This window comes from Lepisma saccharinum, unplaced genomic scaffold (assembly GCF_977018435.1).
Source record: "Lepisma saccharinum unplaced genomic scaffold, izLepSacc3.1 HAP1_SCAFFOLD_897, whole genome shotgun sequence".
Lineage (NCBI taxonomy): Eukaryota > Metazoa > Arthropoda > Insecta > Zygentoma > Lepismatidae > Lepisma > Lepisma saccharinum.
In genome coordinates this window covers 51,630-71,000 of record NW_028143553.1, presented here as the reverse complement: position 1 = coordinate 71,000, position 19,371 = coordinate 51,630, and the positions used below count along the sequence as shown (strand labels likewise).

Below are 19,371 nucleotides of genomic sequence, written 5' to 3'. Positions count from 1 at the left end.
GACATTTTCATGACATGTACCAAGCTTTTAAACCTGAAGCCATACCTTAGAAGAATTGAAATAAAATATAAGGAGAGAAATTGAAGCAATTTTGGAAGAGGAACTGATACATGTTAGTGAAAATTTCCTATAAATATGCCGTAAATGTGTGGATGCAGGAGGACATCATTTCCAACACATCTTGTAACAAGGTATGTGCTCATTTTAATTGTAACTGTCAATGCAATTCTACAAGATTATTTTATATATGCGGATGTTGCATCCAGTTTGTTGGCAGACATGATCATACTTCCCGCCTCGCTAGCTGCCGTTCCATGGACACCTCGACCATAAAAGGCACTGTGTATGAATTATATATTTTATACATATATGATGATATTTATATTTGATAAAATGCTGGTTAATTTTCTTTATGAGCAGTGTTTTCAAATTTGATCTACCTGTATGCATATATACCTATTTTATTTCCTTTATGCAGGAAAAGGCAGTACAAATCTACCAGTTACTGATGATGATCATAAATGAATTTTCTTCTGAATCATCCTGTGGTGGAGATATATTAAGATTTTCATCACTTTTGTGTACAGCATTAGATTGCATAATGTCTCTGATGGACTGTTATCCAATATCAGCACAGAATAATTTACCATCCATGAATGTGTTAGCTGTCGTTGCGAAGATACTTTCTAATCCAAACACACCTGTTACAGTAAGTAGATGTTAGTTTATTAAACACACACATAAAGGTTAACAAAGGTGAACACATGTTCGAGGGTCATTTGGAAAGTAAAGAACGTTTTGCCATACAAAGATATTTATTGATAATACTACGGAAGCAGACTATCATGTTTTGCCAAATACCCTCATCTACTTCTTCACATAGTTGCCTTGGACTTTACTGTTTAACCATGCCCTCCTTGTACCATGTGGCCAACTGACAATTCAAGCAGTCCATGACAGAATCATGTAGGTCTTCATCATCTGCAAAGCATTTACCAGCAAGGTGCCCCTTTATATTCGGAAAACAGGTAAAAGTCCGAAGCTGCCTTGATTCTCTTGGATGAAACTTTTGTTTCAGTGCATCCGTGACGAGTTGCCTTGATCACTCCATGTCACGAACATCTGTTTACCCATTCTCAAACATTATGCACTATTTCCAGACTATTTTGTGAGGGACACTCACAAAGAACACTCATGCCCACGTTGAGTTTTTAACCTGGGACCCTGGCATCATAGAGTGCTGTGCTAACCACTCTACCACAGAGATCAACAATAAGTGCCTGTTTATATGCCTATTTGCATACAATTTGTTGGAGCCTTTAAACCCTAATTATTCCAATATATTGTTTTCTTTTCGTCTCCTTTGTATGATAAATTATCAGAGAGAATTACACACAATACATACAAAAATAAACACAGGAAATTTTTTAAGAAAGGCGAGAACTACGGCTTACTTACCCAACAAACAAACTTACACGAGGGATAGACAAATGCATGTGGATAAACATGATTAAGATTGATGCCATTTAAGAGAGATAAAGTAATGGACATTTGTTTAATGATACTTTTCTGTATGTACATCTTTCACAGGGATTGCAAAAATGCCATTGACACTTTCGCGAAGTCTAATAATCATGTAAACTATGCACAACTTAAAGTTTCAATATATTTTCCTCAGTATTGTGTAAAATACTGGACTTCGAGATTCCATAACAGTATTGTAACACGATTCATGAAACCCACCCAAGCCTCCTCCAATTTTGCCCACCATCCTCCCAAGACCCTCCCCCCTGCCCACCAACCACCCCCTGGAAAGATACATCACTGCCATAATCTCCACCATCAATGACAGCTCATTTCTTGACAACCTCCACAACAAACCCAACCTGAATCCCTCTCAAGATAAAGCCCTTCAAGATCTCCGCCAGAACCACCACATCAAAATCCTCCCAGCTGGGGTCCACCACTGTGGTCTTGAACTCTGAAGATTACCTGGCGGAAGCCACTCGCCAGCTAGCCGACTCCTCCACATACAAAACCACCACGGTTGACCTTTCAGCCACACACCTTGACAAAATCTAGGACTTTATCCAGACCCGAGGCTTCCCTGAGGGCCTGACAGCCTTCACCATATCCATGCTCATCCCTCGACAACCCCCGCACCCCCACTCTTTACTTACTCCTCAAAATCTACAAACCTGACAACCCTGGTAGACCCATCGTGTCCAGCTACAACCCACCTTCTGAAGAATTTCAGCCCTTGTCGATTTCCATCTCCAGCCTCTTGTAAAAGCTCTGCCCGCCTACCTCTGGGACACCAACAACTTCCTTCAGAAAATCAACACTCCCACCATTACCTGTTAACACCATCCTTGCGACCATCGATGTTACTTCTCTCTACACCAACATACCTCACTCCCATGGCCTCCGCTCCATAGAATTCTATCTCAATAGCAGACCCAAACCTCACAACCCCAGCACCAACTTCCTGACCCACCTAGCCCACCTTGTCCTCACGTGCAACAACTTCACCTTCGAGGACAAGCACTATCTTCAAATCTGGGGCACAGTCATGGGTACCAGAATGGCCCCATCCTATGCCAAACTTTTCATGGGCACACTTGAACAAGAGTTCTTGGAAACCAAATCCCTCAAACCTCTTCTCTGGCTCCGTTTCATCAATGACATCTTCATGCTCTGGACACATGGAAAACCATCCCTGACCACCTTCCTAGACCAACTAAACCATTTCAGCTCCATCAAGTTCACCTGGACCCACTCCACCAACCAAATCACCTTCCTGGATGTGGATGTGCACATGAAGGAAGGACATTTGGAAACCTCCATCCACATCAAACCTACCAACCATATGCAATACCTACACTTCTCCACCTCCCATCAGTTCCACACCAAGAAAGGCATCCCATTCTCCCTGGCCCTCAGAGGTCAACGCCTCAACACCTCACCCACCTCCCGACTGAACTATAACCTCCACATACACCAAGCCTTGACCAACCGTGGATATCCTTCCACCCTGGTTATCAAACAAATATCATGAGCTGCTTCATACACCTCCACCAATCCCCCTGCACTTGTCACCCAATATCACCCCCATCTCAACAAAATCACATACACTCTACCTTCCCTCCTTCCCATCCTGCACAGTGATCCTGACACCAGAAACATCTTCACCGACAAGCCCAGAGTGGTTTTCAAATGCCCTCCCAATCTCCAAAACATCCTGGTCCACCACAATCCACCTACTCACAATCAACTTGCACCCACCCAAGGTGAAAAACCTGCCCCATATTTGTCATTTCTCGGACTCTGAAGATCCACACTGCCACTGGCAAATTCACCCTCTATCCCAAAGGAACTTGCTGCAGCTCTAACCTCATTTATATCCTCACCTGCAATATCTGTGGGACCTTCCACCTGGGGGAAACATCCACAGCCTTGAACCTGTGCATCAACAACTACTGCTCCTCCACCCAAAACCTGGACTTTGCTGTTGCCATTCACACCAACCACCACAATATTCCCTTCAATGACTGCTTCCGGGTAGCAATCGTCCACTCCTTGCCCCAATCCACCAACACCTCAGTAAGCAAAAGATGGGAGAGGGCCTACATATCAGCCATGAGTGCAACCACATCCTCTGGCCTGAACAAGGCCACCCAGTAATGTCCCCCACATCCACATCCACCCCTCACCTTCATCAACACCCTTTACCTCCCCCTACACCTTTCACCACTTACAGTTTTAGACAGCCTGGCGAAGGAACAACATGATTTGTTCGTGTGTTACACTGTCTACTTTTTTCTTTCTGGACCTGGCAACACTGCAGGCCACGCTATTACACTGTTCATGTGGCTCACTTAACAAGTCTTTTTTCTACTCCTGAAGATGTGACATGCCATCACAAAAGTTTGAAGGTGAGTGTTTCCTCTCTCATCTTTCACTTTTTATTTAGCCCTTGTGGCTCTCCTTCCTTTTATCCTATTGTAATATGTTGTGTAATTCTGCAAAATTTATGATAAATTGATGCATATAATGAGTGGAATAATTACACACAAATATTAATCAATATTCTGAGCAACTATTAATTGTTACAATCTTTGTACATCACTATCAGTTGACGTGTTCTTTTAACCAGAGAACATTATTTAAATGAAACACAGAAATGTTCATATGAGAACTTGCAACATTCACTTGATGCCTCTCAGGGTATGAGTAACACTTCCTCGTTTATTATTCAAATGAAACCTAAGTCAAGTTTTTACCAAGTAAAAGAAGTATATTTTACTTCTTATCAAGATAAATACTTACATGTGTAATTTCAAGTAAATAACAGCATATTACAATTCAGCTTGACAACTCTTTACAACACCAAAAAAAATTCAAAAGTCAAAACTAAAAACAAAACACAGTCTATAATTCTTATGGCAACTGATTTGACAAGATACACATACAGGAAAATTTCTATTCTGTGACATCGTCAGTAATAGGCCAAAATATTGAATAAACAACAGAATACACAAAGCAAATTACGGAGATTAAGAAATAACAATGGGAACTGGGAAGAACAATAAACATTTGTACAATGAGAAAGGAAAATAATAGTGAATATTAGTCCAATGGGAAAGGACGTGGTCACTCTGTAAGAGTCTTGGTTCAAAGTGGTATCAGCTTAACCGTGAAATCAAAATATAATAATGCATGAATGAGGATAAATATAGTCAAAATTAATGAAAAAAAAATGGGGGTAAAAAAATTAAGACTAGGTATTGATGTAAAGTTGGGCCAGAGGATTTGCACAGTTGATGATACAGGCACACACAGACCTATGCATGTGTGTGTGACCGATAGATTTTTGTTTCTTGATGTGTAATTCAAACCTTTGTTCTTAGGTGTCTGTTCGTGTGCTGCGCCTTGTAAGATCTGAGAACCTATTGTTCAATTTGGAAGACGAAAACAATGTAGGTGCTTTGTGTTCTTCACTTAACAAACGCATGCATGATCCTCACTGGGAGATAAAGGACAGTGTGCTGGAGGTTGTGGAGAAATTATGCAGTCTCTTGCCCGGTGATGGTGAGTAAATTTCAGGTATTCAGTATTACTAAGGACAGCTGCAGATGTAGGGCATCTGACTTCCATATCGGAGACCCAGGTTCAATTCCTGGGGTAGGTGATCTAAGTGCCCCAGCATAAAGGAGCTCTGGGCTCACCCAGCCTCAAATCAATGGGTACCTGGGGAGTAATGGCAGCCAGAGTATTGTGCTGATCACATCATTTCCTAAATGTACCTTCACGGCACGGTGCTATATGCATGTGGAACTTTTTAGTATTACTAGGATCACATATTTATGGTGAATAAAATATCGACATTCCAGTACAAAAAATGGTCAAATTTCAGGATCAAAAGTGGTATAAAATTGGCATTTCGGTGTTAAAATGGTGAAGATATAAGATAATAAAAACCAGACATATTACACAAAATAACATTGTATCACATTTATGTAGTTATCCAAGCATTAAGTTTATTCTTGTGTAAAGGAACCCATTTTTGCTTCTCAAATGTTTACAGCAAAATTGATCAGTTTTCCTCTATTTTTTGACAAAATGTAGAGTCAGATTCTGTAAAAATGTAAAGAAGACCAAAATGTGCAGTTATGTTTGAATGATTTCAAATGCACTGCAATGCTAACAGTATTTGCACATGATATTGATGTGCACAGCACAGAGACTGAAGCTCACTGTTGCCAACCCTTCAGAGGAAATAAAGGATTATGTCAGAAGCACGGGCGTCACCAGAAATTTTTGTAGGGAAGGAGGTCAGGCAATTAATACAACTTGAATAGCAGGAATAATAAGAATAATAATTATCATGGTTATGATTACTATTATGCAAAAATAACCGTTATAAACTAATTAAAATAATTCATTTTTATTCTAAATTTATTATTATGATATTCTTGCGGAGACTTCTCTACTCAGTCCACTAGACGAGTGAATATCCAGCACAAATGTTTTTTATTATCTTTTTACATACCGGGTGGCCAGAATTAAAGTTACCCAACCCAGAGCCCTCTGTAGCCTGTTTGAGGCATTGTAGAACTCTGAAATTTGGTGAATCCACTATGCAGACCATGGGGAAGAGGATGGCGATAAAAAAATAGTTCAATTTTCCACCAGCAGGTTGAAATGAGGCACTGTACTTCCATGATGGGTTGTAATAATGACGTAAACTGCTCTAATTGGTTATGGATATGCCTTTATCTTGCAGTCTTGCAATAAACGAGAGATTATTTTTTTGCAACTTCCAGCCACTAACGAATGTCTTTCTAATTAATAACTCGGCTAAATCACTTAACATGATTATTTGTACAACCCATCATGGAAGTACAGTGCCACATTTCAACCTCGTGGCAGAAAATTGAACTTTTTTTTATCGCCATCCTCTTCCCTATGGTCTGCATAGTGGATTCACCAAATTTCAGAGTTCTATGATGCCCCAAACAGATTTATATCTTTATTAATTATCTTGTTATTGTTATTGATATTAACTTTTATGAGAATAATTTTTTTATTAATTTTTGGTTGTTTATATTTTATTTGTTAGGTGAAATTTTTAATATAATTTGTTCTTTCTTTTTATTAACTCTATAAAGGTGGAATTATATCAATTTATGTTTAATTGCATAATAGTTAGGATGTAGAGTTGAGTTGGGTAACTTTAATTCTGGTCACCAGGTATCATACAGTTAGTGAACTGATATTTGTAATTATTCTATTTTATCAAAAAACTTTTACATCTCATTCAAGGAAAAGCTTTAACTTTTAGTCATAAAATTTATGTTGTTTCACTTCTTACGTAACACTAATTTTCAGCACTTTGAAAACTCTGAAACCATTAATTTTTGGATTATTTTTTGATAGAATATGGAAGCATAACATGGTTTCTGTATTTCACACTCAATTTTCTCGATCCAAATGTATTTTTACTCTAGTTATATGAACGTAATTTCTGTCTGCCGTTTCTGTAACTTGAGATGAATTATCCAAAATTCCAAAGGCTTTTGGTTGATGGACTGTCACTCCCTTCTCATGTCCATGATTAGAAAGTAACTAAATCCATTGAAAAAAATGACCATCTTAAATATACAGGACATGAAAATATGAGGTAATCATAGTGTTGCCATGTCATCAAGTTTCAAGTCTTGTGTCTTTTAAATGAAAAGTTCCTTTGTGATAGTTTGTATCTCTTGATGTAAGTGCATACATAAGTTTAAGAAAAGAAGAAGCAAAATTTGGCCTGTATAACTTTCAGGGATCCTAAATTAGTATAAATTACATTGTGATTTATTTCATATTAAATTATTATTATTATTATTATTATTTAATAATGAGAAATCCACTTTGAAGAAACCTTAGTTTTGTAATACATAAATTCTCTCTCTGAACTACGAAATAGAATTTAACAATAAAATAACTACTTTGTATTAATGACTCCCAAGAGTAAATAGTGTTTTATATTTCAGAGTTCCGTTCACTGCAAAATGTAATTTTGGAAAATGGCTTGTGTGAACTTGCCCTGGTAGCAGCGTTGGAAGATGAAGAAAGTTACATTAGAACCTCTGCCATTAATTGCCTTGCAGCAATGATCCAGGTGCCAGCCTTATGGGATAACTGCCTGGCTAAAGAAGGACTTGTGGTTAGTAGACATGGAGTTTTCCAGTGTAAAAAGTTGTGGATTTTTCTTTTAGGGACACTTGTCACTTAAAATGAACCTACAGACAGACACAATATCCTGGTGGCTTTTATTATCAATGACTTCCAGAACTTGCTTGGACTCTGGTGAATCAAAATTGTTTACCTTAATCACTATAACAGGTCTGAATTCTTATTTATTTCTTCATTCCTCCCTGCATCTGTTGTGGATTGGAGTCTATTCAGTGTTCCTTTCATGGTGGTTAGTGTGTCATTTCATGTCGTTGAACTTGCTTAACTTCCGGTCACCTATTCGTTAACTGATCTTGCACAACTCTGGTTACCTTCGCAACTTTTAATCTGAAATAAAAATAAAACAGACTGCTTCTTTTGACAGTTAGGTTGCTATATTACAACAATGTAACATTGACAACATCCATTATATAAGTGATTCTTTTTGTTTAAAAAATTGCTAACCATTGTTATGACTGTATCTTTAATCAAAATGAAAATAAATGTCTGATGAAGGGAGCATGTGTTCTCCTGAAACGTCACAATGAAAAACTGTTTTCTTATGCTTGTAATAACCGTAAACTACTGGAAAATAATACTGATCATTAGTAATCTAGTACTGTATGTGGATCCTAGAATTGCATTAGCGAATATTTCTTGAAATCAAACTATTATTAATATTGATAGATTTGTAATTCTACACTCGTGTTTGGGAATAAGTTTTCTTAAGGCAATTGTTATTAGATGTTGACGTTCTCAATATTCTAGATGTTGAGTATAGGTGTTAGGCAGGATACTCCATGATAAAATTATAAAGTTTGTTAAGTATGTTAAAAAAAACATTATTTATGCAGATTCCTGTTATGTAAACTTGCATATATATATAGAGAGAACTTTTAACAAGTACAGTAATTACGAATATTTGATGTGCAAAATTATTATGATGTTATTTTATGGTATTGCAGACAGTACATTGATGGTTTGTCTTTTTGATTCTAGGAGAAAGTGCTGCATATTTTGAAAGAAGAAAGTGAAGGAAATGTTCGTACTGCTGCCGTGAATATGTTAAGGAAAATGCACATACATAAAAGACTTTCGTATGTACAATATATTGCAATTCTAAATTTTATGTTCAGCTCTACTGCATGCATGTCTTATGTGTAACTGTTTCACAAGATTTACAATTTCTTGAAGCATGTAAACCACATAATGTTGTAATACATTTTAGTAGGGATACCGATTACCAATCTGATATAAAATTCCAAATGGTCCTTGAAGAACCTGAAAGGATCATTAACCTCCTTATTAAGTGTATGTTTCAAGGTGAGTGCAGTGCAAAAGAAGTTGCATATTTACACAAATAGACATTTATTATTTCTTTGAAAAAAATAGAGCATGGAAATTATCCATAAAAATTATAATAATGACATACTTTTGCACTAAATTATAAGATATTTATAGATATATCAGATCGGTAAAATAATTGGTAATTTTACCGGTAAACTGATATGCCTATATCGGCCAATACCGATAGAGTACCAATTAATCTGTCCCATTCCTACATATCTAATACAGATTATTGTAAACTGATGGAAAGTTATGAATTTTTTGCTGATAATAGTATGAAATTTGCCAGTGGTTATAAAGTATGGTTGCCGTATTTCTTGTTTGCAGTGCACTGAGCATGAATGTGAAAACAAGCTCCGACGTCTGGCTATGTTATTGAATCAATGCCCAGATGAAAGAAGAGGTTTGATATTTATTGTACAAAAAGATTAAGTAGGTTAGGTAGGAATTTTTTTGTACAGTCAATTTCAAATCTCTTCTTTAATCTGGGCATTTATTGAATAACATAGATGTTGGCCACACCTGGTACTACCCTCTGACATGACCAATGTTGCCAGTACACCTTGGAATTTTGTAAAAATACACTTCTTTATGAATATGTCATAATTAACTCCATAAATCGTCTGTAATGCTTAAAATGCATAATAATTTATTATTCTTTTACCAGGTTGATAAATGCTCACAGAGATCATCGATACACATCAAAATTTTTTGCAAGTTTCTCCACAGCTGTCTTTTATTCACCATACTGAACATTCATGAAGATAATAATTTTCTTGTTTAATGTTTTAAAATATCCACATAGACAAAGTTAATACCCAGTGTTATATTCATGTCTCTTGTACAAAAGTTACGTACATTGAAAGTCTTGATTGCATGACTTTGTGGACACCCTACCTATGTTTTTTGTACAAGTACATTGAAAGTCTTGGTTGCATGGATTTTTCAGCACCCTATGTATGTGTAATTATAAAACATGCACACATTTTTTGTCATGTGGATTTAGTTTTACATGGGATACAAATATTTAGGCTTTGTGTGACAGCACTGCATAATTTAGAAATGAGCTGTCTAACTACTAAATATTTCTTAAGTGGATTTAATATAACCACACATTTGTATCAAACTTTCTTTCATGCACCATTATAATGTCATTTTTAGTAATTTCATAAGTTAAAATCACCAATGACCATATCTAAAATAATATTACAGGAAAAATTGTGCTTACACCATTTCAACAATCTTTACAGGCAAGCATCTTCCGAAGATCTACACAAGGCAATGGTTGTTGTAGCCGACGATTTGCACTGGGAAGTTAAAATCCACGTTCTTGAATTCTGGGAGAAAGTAATTGGTGATTGCCTGGAAGAACAGGGTATTGTGTATGAACACTTAACAAAGGATTCCCCTTTGGAAGTAGAATGCAAGGAGGTGGTCCAGAATAAGATGAAGGTGGTGTTAGATTCTCTTAGCAAGATGGGTTGTTTAAAAGTTTTGGTGAATGCTTTGGCGGACTGTGATCTTAATGTTGTCAAGAAGACTGTGTCAATTTTGATTGCCCTAAAAGAACATCTCATTAAATGTGATCTAGTTAGAGTTAACGAACTGTCAATAGTGCAAGATGATATTGCAAATAGCGAAACTTGTTGTAGTGCTGAATCTAAAACCGAGTCTCTAGAAGGTGCAAATTGTGATAAATGTGAATCCAAAGACAAGGAAATGGATGAAGATACAGTGAACGATGAAGTTCACAACAAAATCATCGATGAAATAGTTGGTGATAGAGACATAAACCTTCTCAAGAACGTGAGGAGGTCAACTGAGTTGCCGAACATTGAAAATTTTGAACATGTAGTTAAATCAAGTGAGAAAAGCGTGACAGCTTCAGTGTTTTTGGAGCAAATATCTTCTTTGGACCTTCCAGATACACTTGAAAACAGGATCATCTGGATATCTCGTTACACAGATGATCTCCTGTCATTGTTGGATGACATTTTGCTGTCATTTAACAATAGGCAATCGAATGCAATGGATTGCTACTAATGTCAACATTTTTTTTTTATACTAATTGAAATTATTGGGAAACTGTGATTTTGACCAGATTCCACTATCTTTCATTTAGTTTTCAAGCCTTTGTGTGCCTTAAGCTGTTGATGTTCTTTTTTAATCTTGCAGAATGTAGTTGTAAGCGAAAGCCGGAAGTGAAAGCAACACTTGCGTAGTCTCTTAAATGCAGAGGCGTCTCGTGAACGCATGCGTCAATGGTGAGAAAATAATTATTACTGTCTTTCACTTCAGATCCAAGATATGTAATATAAGCTTAGTTCAGCGCTCTCGTGTAAAATAAATGCTTCTCCTATATGAAGAAATTAGAATGTAGAAATGCTCATGAATGTTGTCGCAAAGCAAGCTGTCATTTTTCCCACAATTGACGCATGCGTTCACGAGATGCTTAAATGCTTACTTTCTGTTAGATACTCATGTTTCAGGAAAGCCTTATATAATTTACAAGTCCTCTGTTATCTTCGATAATGTGCCAAAAAAAATCACTGAATATTTACCAAAGAAACTATTCACAAGAGCCATAACCTTCATTATTCTAAACCTTCAAATAACTTAAAATTGCTGTCTTCACTATCGCATGGTATAGAGACTCTTGTGTTCATTTTAATCTCAGTCCTCGGTCTCTCTGAAGCATATAACCATATCCATATTGACAGATTTTCCAATAGAAGATGTAACAGTTACTAGTACCAGTTCTTTGCACTTTAAAATTCCTTCATGTGGCTCAAACAAGGCTTTCAGAAGAAGCGATTTATCCACATGTGGTGATGCATATCTAACTTCACAGATATGAGGCGATTCAAACTTGCCGTATCTGTGAATCCTATAAACAGAAAATTCATTCAGTTAGAAATTTTTTTTATCTAAAAAGTAATGGCTCCATTATCCAAGATAAATTTAACTATTTATTCATCTTTACAACACTGCTCCCAGCCACAACATATCTTTCATTTCTCACATACTTTGTCAGAGTATCATTTTCACCATGTTTAATGGAAAACTGAAAATAAAATGATTATTTCAATAGAGAAGTATATATTGGTCTTTATTTTATTTGTAATCTGTGCACAACACTTCTGCATTATTTGACATATACTGAACCTATTTAGATGTAAAAGTTGCTGACCAAGGCAGTTTATTAAGATTTAAGAACACTTTACATGTAACGTTTCTACCTTCTAACGTTACATGTAAAGTGTTTTTAAATCTTAATAAACTGCCTTGGTCAGCAACTTTATGGTTTTTAATATGGAAACAAGGCTTTATTATATTAACAGTAACAAAAAGACTTACTATGGGAGGCAGAACCCTCTCCTGTACTAGCCTCTTCCATTAGTTCTGCTTACTGGACAGCTCACTCAGCGTCTATGCAAATAAAAAAATAAATTGCATTTGAAACATTAAAGAATCAAATAGAAAGAGGATATAAATAGTAAAATATCATCTGTTATAAAAACATTCAGTGAGACTAATACGTATCAATCAGTTCCCATTTTACAAGTGATGTGAAGAACTCACCACTGTATACTGTCGTTACCCCATCCCTCTTGCCAAAGCCGCATGTGCCACAGTTTACATTCGAAAGCATTGCTACATCTTGTCTATCAGCAGCCAGCCCTCCTCTGGTAATGGCCACTGCATCGCCCAGCTGCATGTATGTGAGGGAGGGATGAAGACACGAACGTTAAAGAGAAAAGGACAGAACCGAATCTTTCGCATCTTGAGAAATGCTCAAGGGAGCCACCGTCTCCCTGTCCTGTTTTAGGAGCTGGGGTGGGAGTGGCAAGATGCTTGGCAACTCCAAACTAGCCATCCTTTGTCGATGTGCACTACACCCCTAGATTTATAAGTATGGTTTTCTCTCGGATTAGAGAAACGGACGACGTTATACCTTGGCGTAGCCTGTAGTAATTATATAACATTTGCATTTGACACAAGCATCCATTATTTAACATTTAGGATGTCTTACTTTTTTTTTTATCACACACAAAAATCACAAAATTATCTGTACATATATCAGGTAATTTGAATGGAAAAATTGTACTTTAAGCACCAAACATTTTAGCTGAATTGCAAACAGTATAGAGCCAATAACTAAGATTTTCTAAACTCCTTAAATATTGCACTAATATCATTAAGAGTCTGAAAATACAATAAGATGAGAACAAATAGAAACAAAGTGCTTTTAAAAAGAAAACAAATCTTTTGATCTACAAAAAATAGGCAGCAACTGATTGAATCATAATCCCGTAAATAAGAATTACATTGCATTACCCGACATTCTTCTCAAATAAGGGCTGCAACAGATTTGCCACGGTGTTTATATCACTTTTCATCATTTCCAGTGGTATGTTGTCAACACCCGCTGCTTTACCATTACATATCTCTTCCAGAGCCCGTTTAATTTCTCCTACTATTGGAACATCCATCCTTATTCTTACACTCGGGTTAACATCACCATCATTATCATTTTCCTCTTCCCCCATGTCTATCTGACAGGGTTCCCACACACCTGGAAAAACCTGGAATTCTCAGGGAATTTGAAGAAAAGTAAATACTCAGGGAAAATCATCATGAAGCACATCTGAAGGACTAAAATGTGCTTGTTCTTGTGCTAATAATTCCAACTTCACTAACTTGCTGTATATGAACTCGTATTTTGAAGATGTACGCTTTAGATATGTGTTTACTTTGCATCACAGATTAATTGATGATATAACAGGGTGTCTACCAATCAAGAGTGTCAAGAAATCAACGGATAGGTCAAGAAAGTCAAGAAATTATGCTTTAGGTCAAGAAGTTTTGCAACTTTTTTGCAGTATAGTGAACTTACATTGTTATTTACCTGTACAGTGATTTGATAAAATTGAATATTTGGAAATCTAAAATTGTATGGAGTTGTAGTTGAGATTTGTACACTTTATTTCTTAAGAGTAATTTTTACGTGCATTAATAATTAAAGCAAGTCTAAATCTCTTCTTAAAAGTACAGCTTCAGTTTTCATCATAACCAGCCTTGTGGCAGGAGTTTTTTTATTGAATAGAAATATCTATTTTCTTAATTTCCAACTATACCTAAGTAGTGGGCGATTAAATAAATGTTAAGAATAAAGAAAAGAAGGTCAAAAATTTTGGATTTGTTATTTTGGTAGACACCCTGTATAATCTTCTGTTTGCCCAGTCTTACCATATAAATATTTCAAAGCTCTGAATGGAATAACAGAATATACTTTTAAGATAGTATATCCTATGGATATGAGTTACGTGGATATATTGTGTCACAAAGCACAAAATGACTGCCTTTGACCTGCACATAGGACCTAAGTCTGTGGCCACTCATCAATTGCATTACGCCTGTATCGAGGGGGAAATCTTCCACTGCCTTCACAAGATTAGTGGTTCAAAGTGGCAATACTGCATTATATATTCTTGCAAATCATGTCTTGAAGTACAGACCACAATTTCTAGTCCAGGGAGCCGAGGCCTGCATTGCCAGATGATCCATTTGAAGGCGAAATATAGTTCAGCACATTTGTCAAGCCAGTTTGAAAGTTGCCTCCATGATAATTCTTCTGTGCTAAATTATGCTTAATGATCCAGTAGGCACTTTGCCTTTATTGCTTTCTGAGGCTAGAATGTGGTCTGTATGTTGTTTGTAAGCTTTCAGTCCTAGGTCACTTTGCAACATATGAGACATAGACATATTGGAAGTGGTCAGTTCACAGACTATCACTGATTTTTCCAGTTGCACAGTCCTTATAGTATGTGGCTGTCCCTGGCTGGGCCCGTCTTTCACTTTTCCAGTGCCAATGAAATGTTGGACAGTACGATACTTGAAACACTTGGAAGATTTGAAGCTTCTAGAGAATCTTGAAAATTTCAGCTGACTTCCCTATCTTACAGGCTGCTAAACAGCCACATGGTTTTCACAACCGCCCCATTCCATTATGAAAGCTAAAGACAAAATGTTCTATCACTACTGTAGATCAATTAGCAATGACTTTGAACACCACATGATGAGCCATCTACTAAAGTTTGTGACAGTGTTTGAAATTTATTTTGTTATTTTGTGTGCTGTAAAAAATAGTGTGATAATTCCCAAAGAAACCTTACTCCTTAATTAAGTGCATAAGGATATAATTTTATTATTTAATTTGTTTTGTTATTGGCTGATACTGATAAAGTACTACACAAAATTTACTAATAGGCCTACTGATCTGATATAAAATTGCAAGTGTTCCTTGAATGTTCGATGAATGGTTCATTCACCTCCTTAATTAATGTATATAACCGGGTGATTGTGGTGGGTATTGCCTTTGAAAAGAAACTACCTATTTAGACATTTACTTTTCAAAACCATAACATTAATTACATGTTCTTATTCATAAAATAAATAACAAGATGGCAGAATATTGCGCTAAATTACAGATTGTTTATAAATATATCAGATTGGTAATATTACTGATAAAACAGATGCACCGTAGGCCATTGTAAAATATATTTAGAATAGTAATGTAGTAGGTATTGAGTACTCTGGAAAACTCAGGGAAAATGTAGTTAGAGTTTACATGGGAACCCTGATCTGAGCATCCACAGAGCAATTAAGGGTTGCAGAGAAGTGCTCCTTCCAACATTTCAGTTGGTCCTCAATATTCGTAAGGAAGGTACCATCCTTACTTCTCACTGGTCGATTTCTCTGCATCTGTTTCCTTGACAGTACTTTTGTGATGTTGTACAGTTCCTTAAGATTTCTCTTTTTTGCTGCTTCCTCCACCTGTTGGCACAGATTTTCTACCCAATTTCTTTGATCTTTATTTCTCGATCCTTCTCTATATACTTTGCTTGCTTGCTTGGTCAATGTAAACACTTTCCGAGGACAGTAGAGCCTGTCCTGTGATAGAGTGGAGGAATATTGTGAGTTCACTTATTAATTGTATTTTTTAAAAATCAACCATGAATAGGAAGTGGTCAGAGTCCGACACCATCAAGTTTAAAGAATTTATGCTCTACGGACAAACAAGAACTATTGAAAAGAGAAAAATAAAGGAAGTCAGGTTTCTTTCTAGATATGTTCTCGTGCATTACTGTACAAATTTTTCGGGAAAAAAACCCCTGAGTAAACCGTTCCAGTTTTTTTACTTGCCAACGACAGTGACCACTTATTACGAAGGGGTTCATTCTATCAAGAGAGTACCAAACAGCTGCAGCCAATATCCCACTTTACTAGCTTACTCACCATAGAAGGGTCGAGTTGAGCCGACAGGCCAGTAACTCTTCCGCCCACTTGACCAATGTAAACCAGCCTTTAGTATCTGAGCCTTAAAAATAAATGATTTAATATGTAAATAGATAAGTAACACTATTGTAAGAAAAACAACATAACATACAAGCTTGTTCTCTTAGGCCCTTGACTATAAATGGCAGTACCTCAATATATTCTATACATGTAGTTTGTCAACCTGAAAATACACAACATCCATTCAACATTTTTATTTACACAATAAAATCAGCTAAACTATACGGCGTACGCTTTTAGAAGGAACATAAGTTCAGCCAATACGCAGCCAGTGCTGTCGCGATGTTGCGAAACCAACTACTAGCGGTAGGAAAAACACAGAGAATTCGCTGTGTCCAATATTCAACTTTTTATGGGTGTAATGCATGCACGTGATATTTGAGTACAATGAAATATATAGTGAAGAATTCTACACAGGATTATATCATATCACTGTAGCATATAACAGTAGCGTACGCAGGATTTCATCAAGGGGGGTGTTATTTCTAAAACGTTTTTTCCAAATTCACATTACCATTGTCTTATTATACTTTAATTAAATAATTTTAATCACAATTAATTAATAATACTTATAATTAATTAATTAGCTGAATTAATACTAATAATATTACTAATACCACTACTACTACTATTAAGTAGGAGAGATCTACATAAATATAGTATTTATGAAAACAATAGAACGAAATTACTTTCTAGTCATTCGATTTCTATCAAATTCTGGGAGCATTTTTTTTTTGTTTCTTTGTTACGAAATAATTGTCAGGTCAAAGAGATGAGACATTTTAAGTGTGAAGAAAATCCATAAAAACAAGAAAATATATCAAAATAAATTGAAATAATCAAAGTATGGAACTCATCCAAGGAGCTGCGGTGGTCTGGTCGGTAGAGCGTCTGACAATCACGCGGGAGATCCGGATTCTATTCCCGAAATTGGTTGGAATTTTTCCGGCTTCTTCCCCGCATAAATTTCCCCGATAATTCACATCTGGATTGTCTCGCTGTTCTTACCAACAAAACATTTTACAATAGTTAAGCTTATTATCGTTTGAATTGTCTAGTCAACAAGGTGAGACATTTTAAAGACACATTCAAACGTGCTGCGGTAATCAATGGGAAGGCGGACTGGTGACTGTCCTTGTCCGCCTAGCCTTTGTCTATACATTAGCCGCTTACAACGAACCAAGAACTTTCTTAATTCTCATTGTTCACACATAAAAAAAAAATACATGTTAGTTGAACACTGGCGTACGTAGAGGGGTGGCCGATGGGCTGAGGGGTGGCCGATGGTGTTCCAGCCCCTACCGACATTTTGAGAAAATCAGAATTTTCAAATAAAAATCCGTTAAGAACTTTTAAAAATCGAAATGTGTAAATGCGAAACCTCTTTTAAAGTGAATCCCAATTACCATTTTTGTCTTTGAATAAAATTTTAATAGACTGAAAAGCTCCAAAAATACGAAATACGAAAACGAAGCCATGTGCTATCCACATTTATTATTCCCGCCCCTCCCGAAATAAAAATCCTGCGTACGCCAGTGTATTGAACATTGTTGCAACTGAGATACAAAACAACTTTTTTTCTCTTTCAAATCATAGTTAACCTAACCTAACCTCATAAACTCGTGTTTTGAATGCTGTGCTTTCCTCCATGTTGCATGAAAATAATAATTCAAATAATAATAATAATTATTATTATTATTATTATTATTAGTAGTAGTAGTAGTATTAATAGTAATATTATTGTCCCAATTCTTTGACTGTGATAAATTGGCCATTGAATTTTTTTCCACAGCATTTTTCATATTATTTCACAAGCTCAAGGGGGGGGGTTTAAACCCCGTAACCCCCCCCTTGCGTACGCCACTGGCATATAAGAGATACTCGTACCTGAAAGAAGTTTGAAGGTATTTATTATAGAGGAACTGCAAGGTCATCATCATCACTCTCGTTTCTGTTTTCTGGCATGTTTCTCAGGAGATTTAAATAGGGGTTCGCCAATTTCTGTGGTAGGTACTTTACCCTGTTTTATATTGCGCAACACAGTATGCACACATACACCACACACTTTAGCCGTAAGTTCTCGACTGAGAAAACACTGTTTCAGCACGCACGTCTTGCGAACGGCAATTCCTTGAAGTAAGAATAAGCTTTAAAACTAAGATTCCTGTCTTGTGAACGTAATACGAGTATTTTACCCTTGGTGCCTGTACTACTGGTATGTACTAGGTTCAAGAGCGACATTATTAATTTGATTTGATTTGCTTTATTTTCCTTTGCTTTTGTGCCACTTTTAGCTAATTGCGAAGATGGGGAATGAGTGATGATATAATGAAATTGATGAAGGGACATTCATAAACATCCATGTTCAGGCCAAGATTCGAACCTGGGACTCTGGCGTCGTAGAGCGATATGCTAACCACTCCACAATGGCGCCGGCGCGACATTATTAAATAACACTCGCGCAACACTATTGCACAACTATCGAGCATAAGGGCTGTATTGCACAACACGCTACAATGCCAGGAGTCTCGGATTCGAATCCCGGCCCGGGCATAGGTGTTTGTAAGTGTCCCTTCATCAATTTTATCGCCGGCCCCCATGGCGGAGTGGTTAGCAAATTGCACTACGATGCCAGGGGTCCCGGGTTCGAATCCAGACTTGGGCATGGATATTTGTGAGTGTCCATTCATCAATTTCATCATATCATCATTCATCCACATCTTCGTAAATTAGCCAAAAGTGGCAGAAAAAGCGAAGTAAAATAAATCAATCAATAAGGGCTGTATTGAATCCTCTCACAACTGTTCTTCGTGCCGTACGAGTAAAATTATCTTACACCGCCCTTTTTATGAAAACGCTGCACTCAAAACTGACCCAGACTCGCAATGTTTGTGAACACACAAGACAATGGAAGGTCATTGTGCATATTCAGCCGAATTTGAC

General features: G+C 36.6%; 1 protein-coding gene and 1 long non-coding RNA gene across 2 annotated transcripts; one reads left to right on the top strand and one right to left on the bottom strand.

Annotated features, from left to right (window-relative positions):
- The first annotated feature begins 482 nt into the window (after window positions 1-482).
- Window positions 483-12,093, top strand: LOC145983421 (uncharacterized). Its single transcript, XM_083116535.1, has 5 exons — window positions 483-709; window positions 4,911-5,091; window positions 7,542-7,714; window positions 8,722-8,819; window positions 10,320-12,093. Exons 1-5 carry the CDS (start codon window positions 509-511, stop codon window positions 11,110-11,112), a joined length of 1,446 nt encoding a protein of 481 aa, XP_082972661.1. The 5' UTR covers window positions 483-508; the 3' UTR covers window positions 11,113-12,093.
- Window positions 7,982-16,499, bottom strand: LOC145983422 (uncharacterized). Its single transcript, XR_014441253.1, has 3 exons — window positions 16,369-16,499; window positions 12,427-12,498; window positions 7,982-8,070 (listed from the first exon to the last, which is right to left on the bottom strand). It is a non-coding gene; the product is annotated as an uncharacterized LOC145983422 (long non-coding RNA).
- Between the last annotated feature and the right edge of the window lie 2,872 nt (window positions 16,500-19,371).

What these genes read in the sequence shown, in the direction of transcription:
- LOC145983421 (XM_083116535.1), top strand. Translation starts at nt 509, where the DNA reads ATGATGATCATAAATGAATTTTCTTCTGAATCATCCTGTGGTGGAGAT. An exon ending in CAGTCTCTTGCCCGGTGATG is followed by an intron (nt 5,092 to 7,541) that starts GTGAGTAAATTT and finishes TTTATATTTCAG; the next exon opens with AGTTCCGTTCACTGCAAAAT. An exon ending in TGGCTAAAGAAGGACTTGTG is followed by an intron (nt 7,715 to 8,721) that starts GTTAGTAGACAT and finishes TTTTGATTCTAG; the next exon opens with GAGAAAGTGCTGCATATTTT.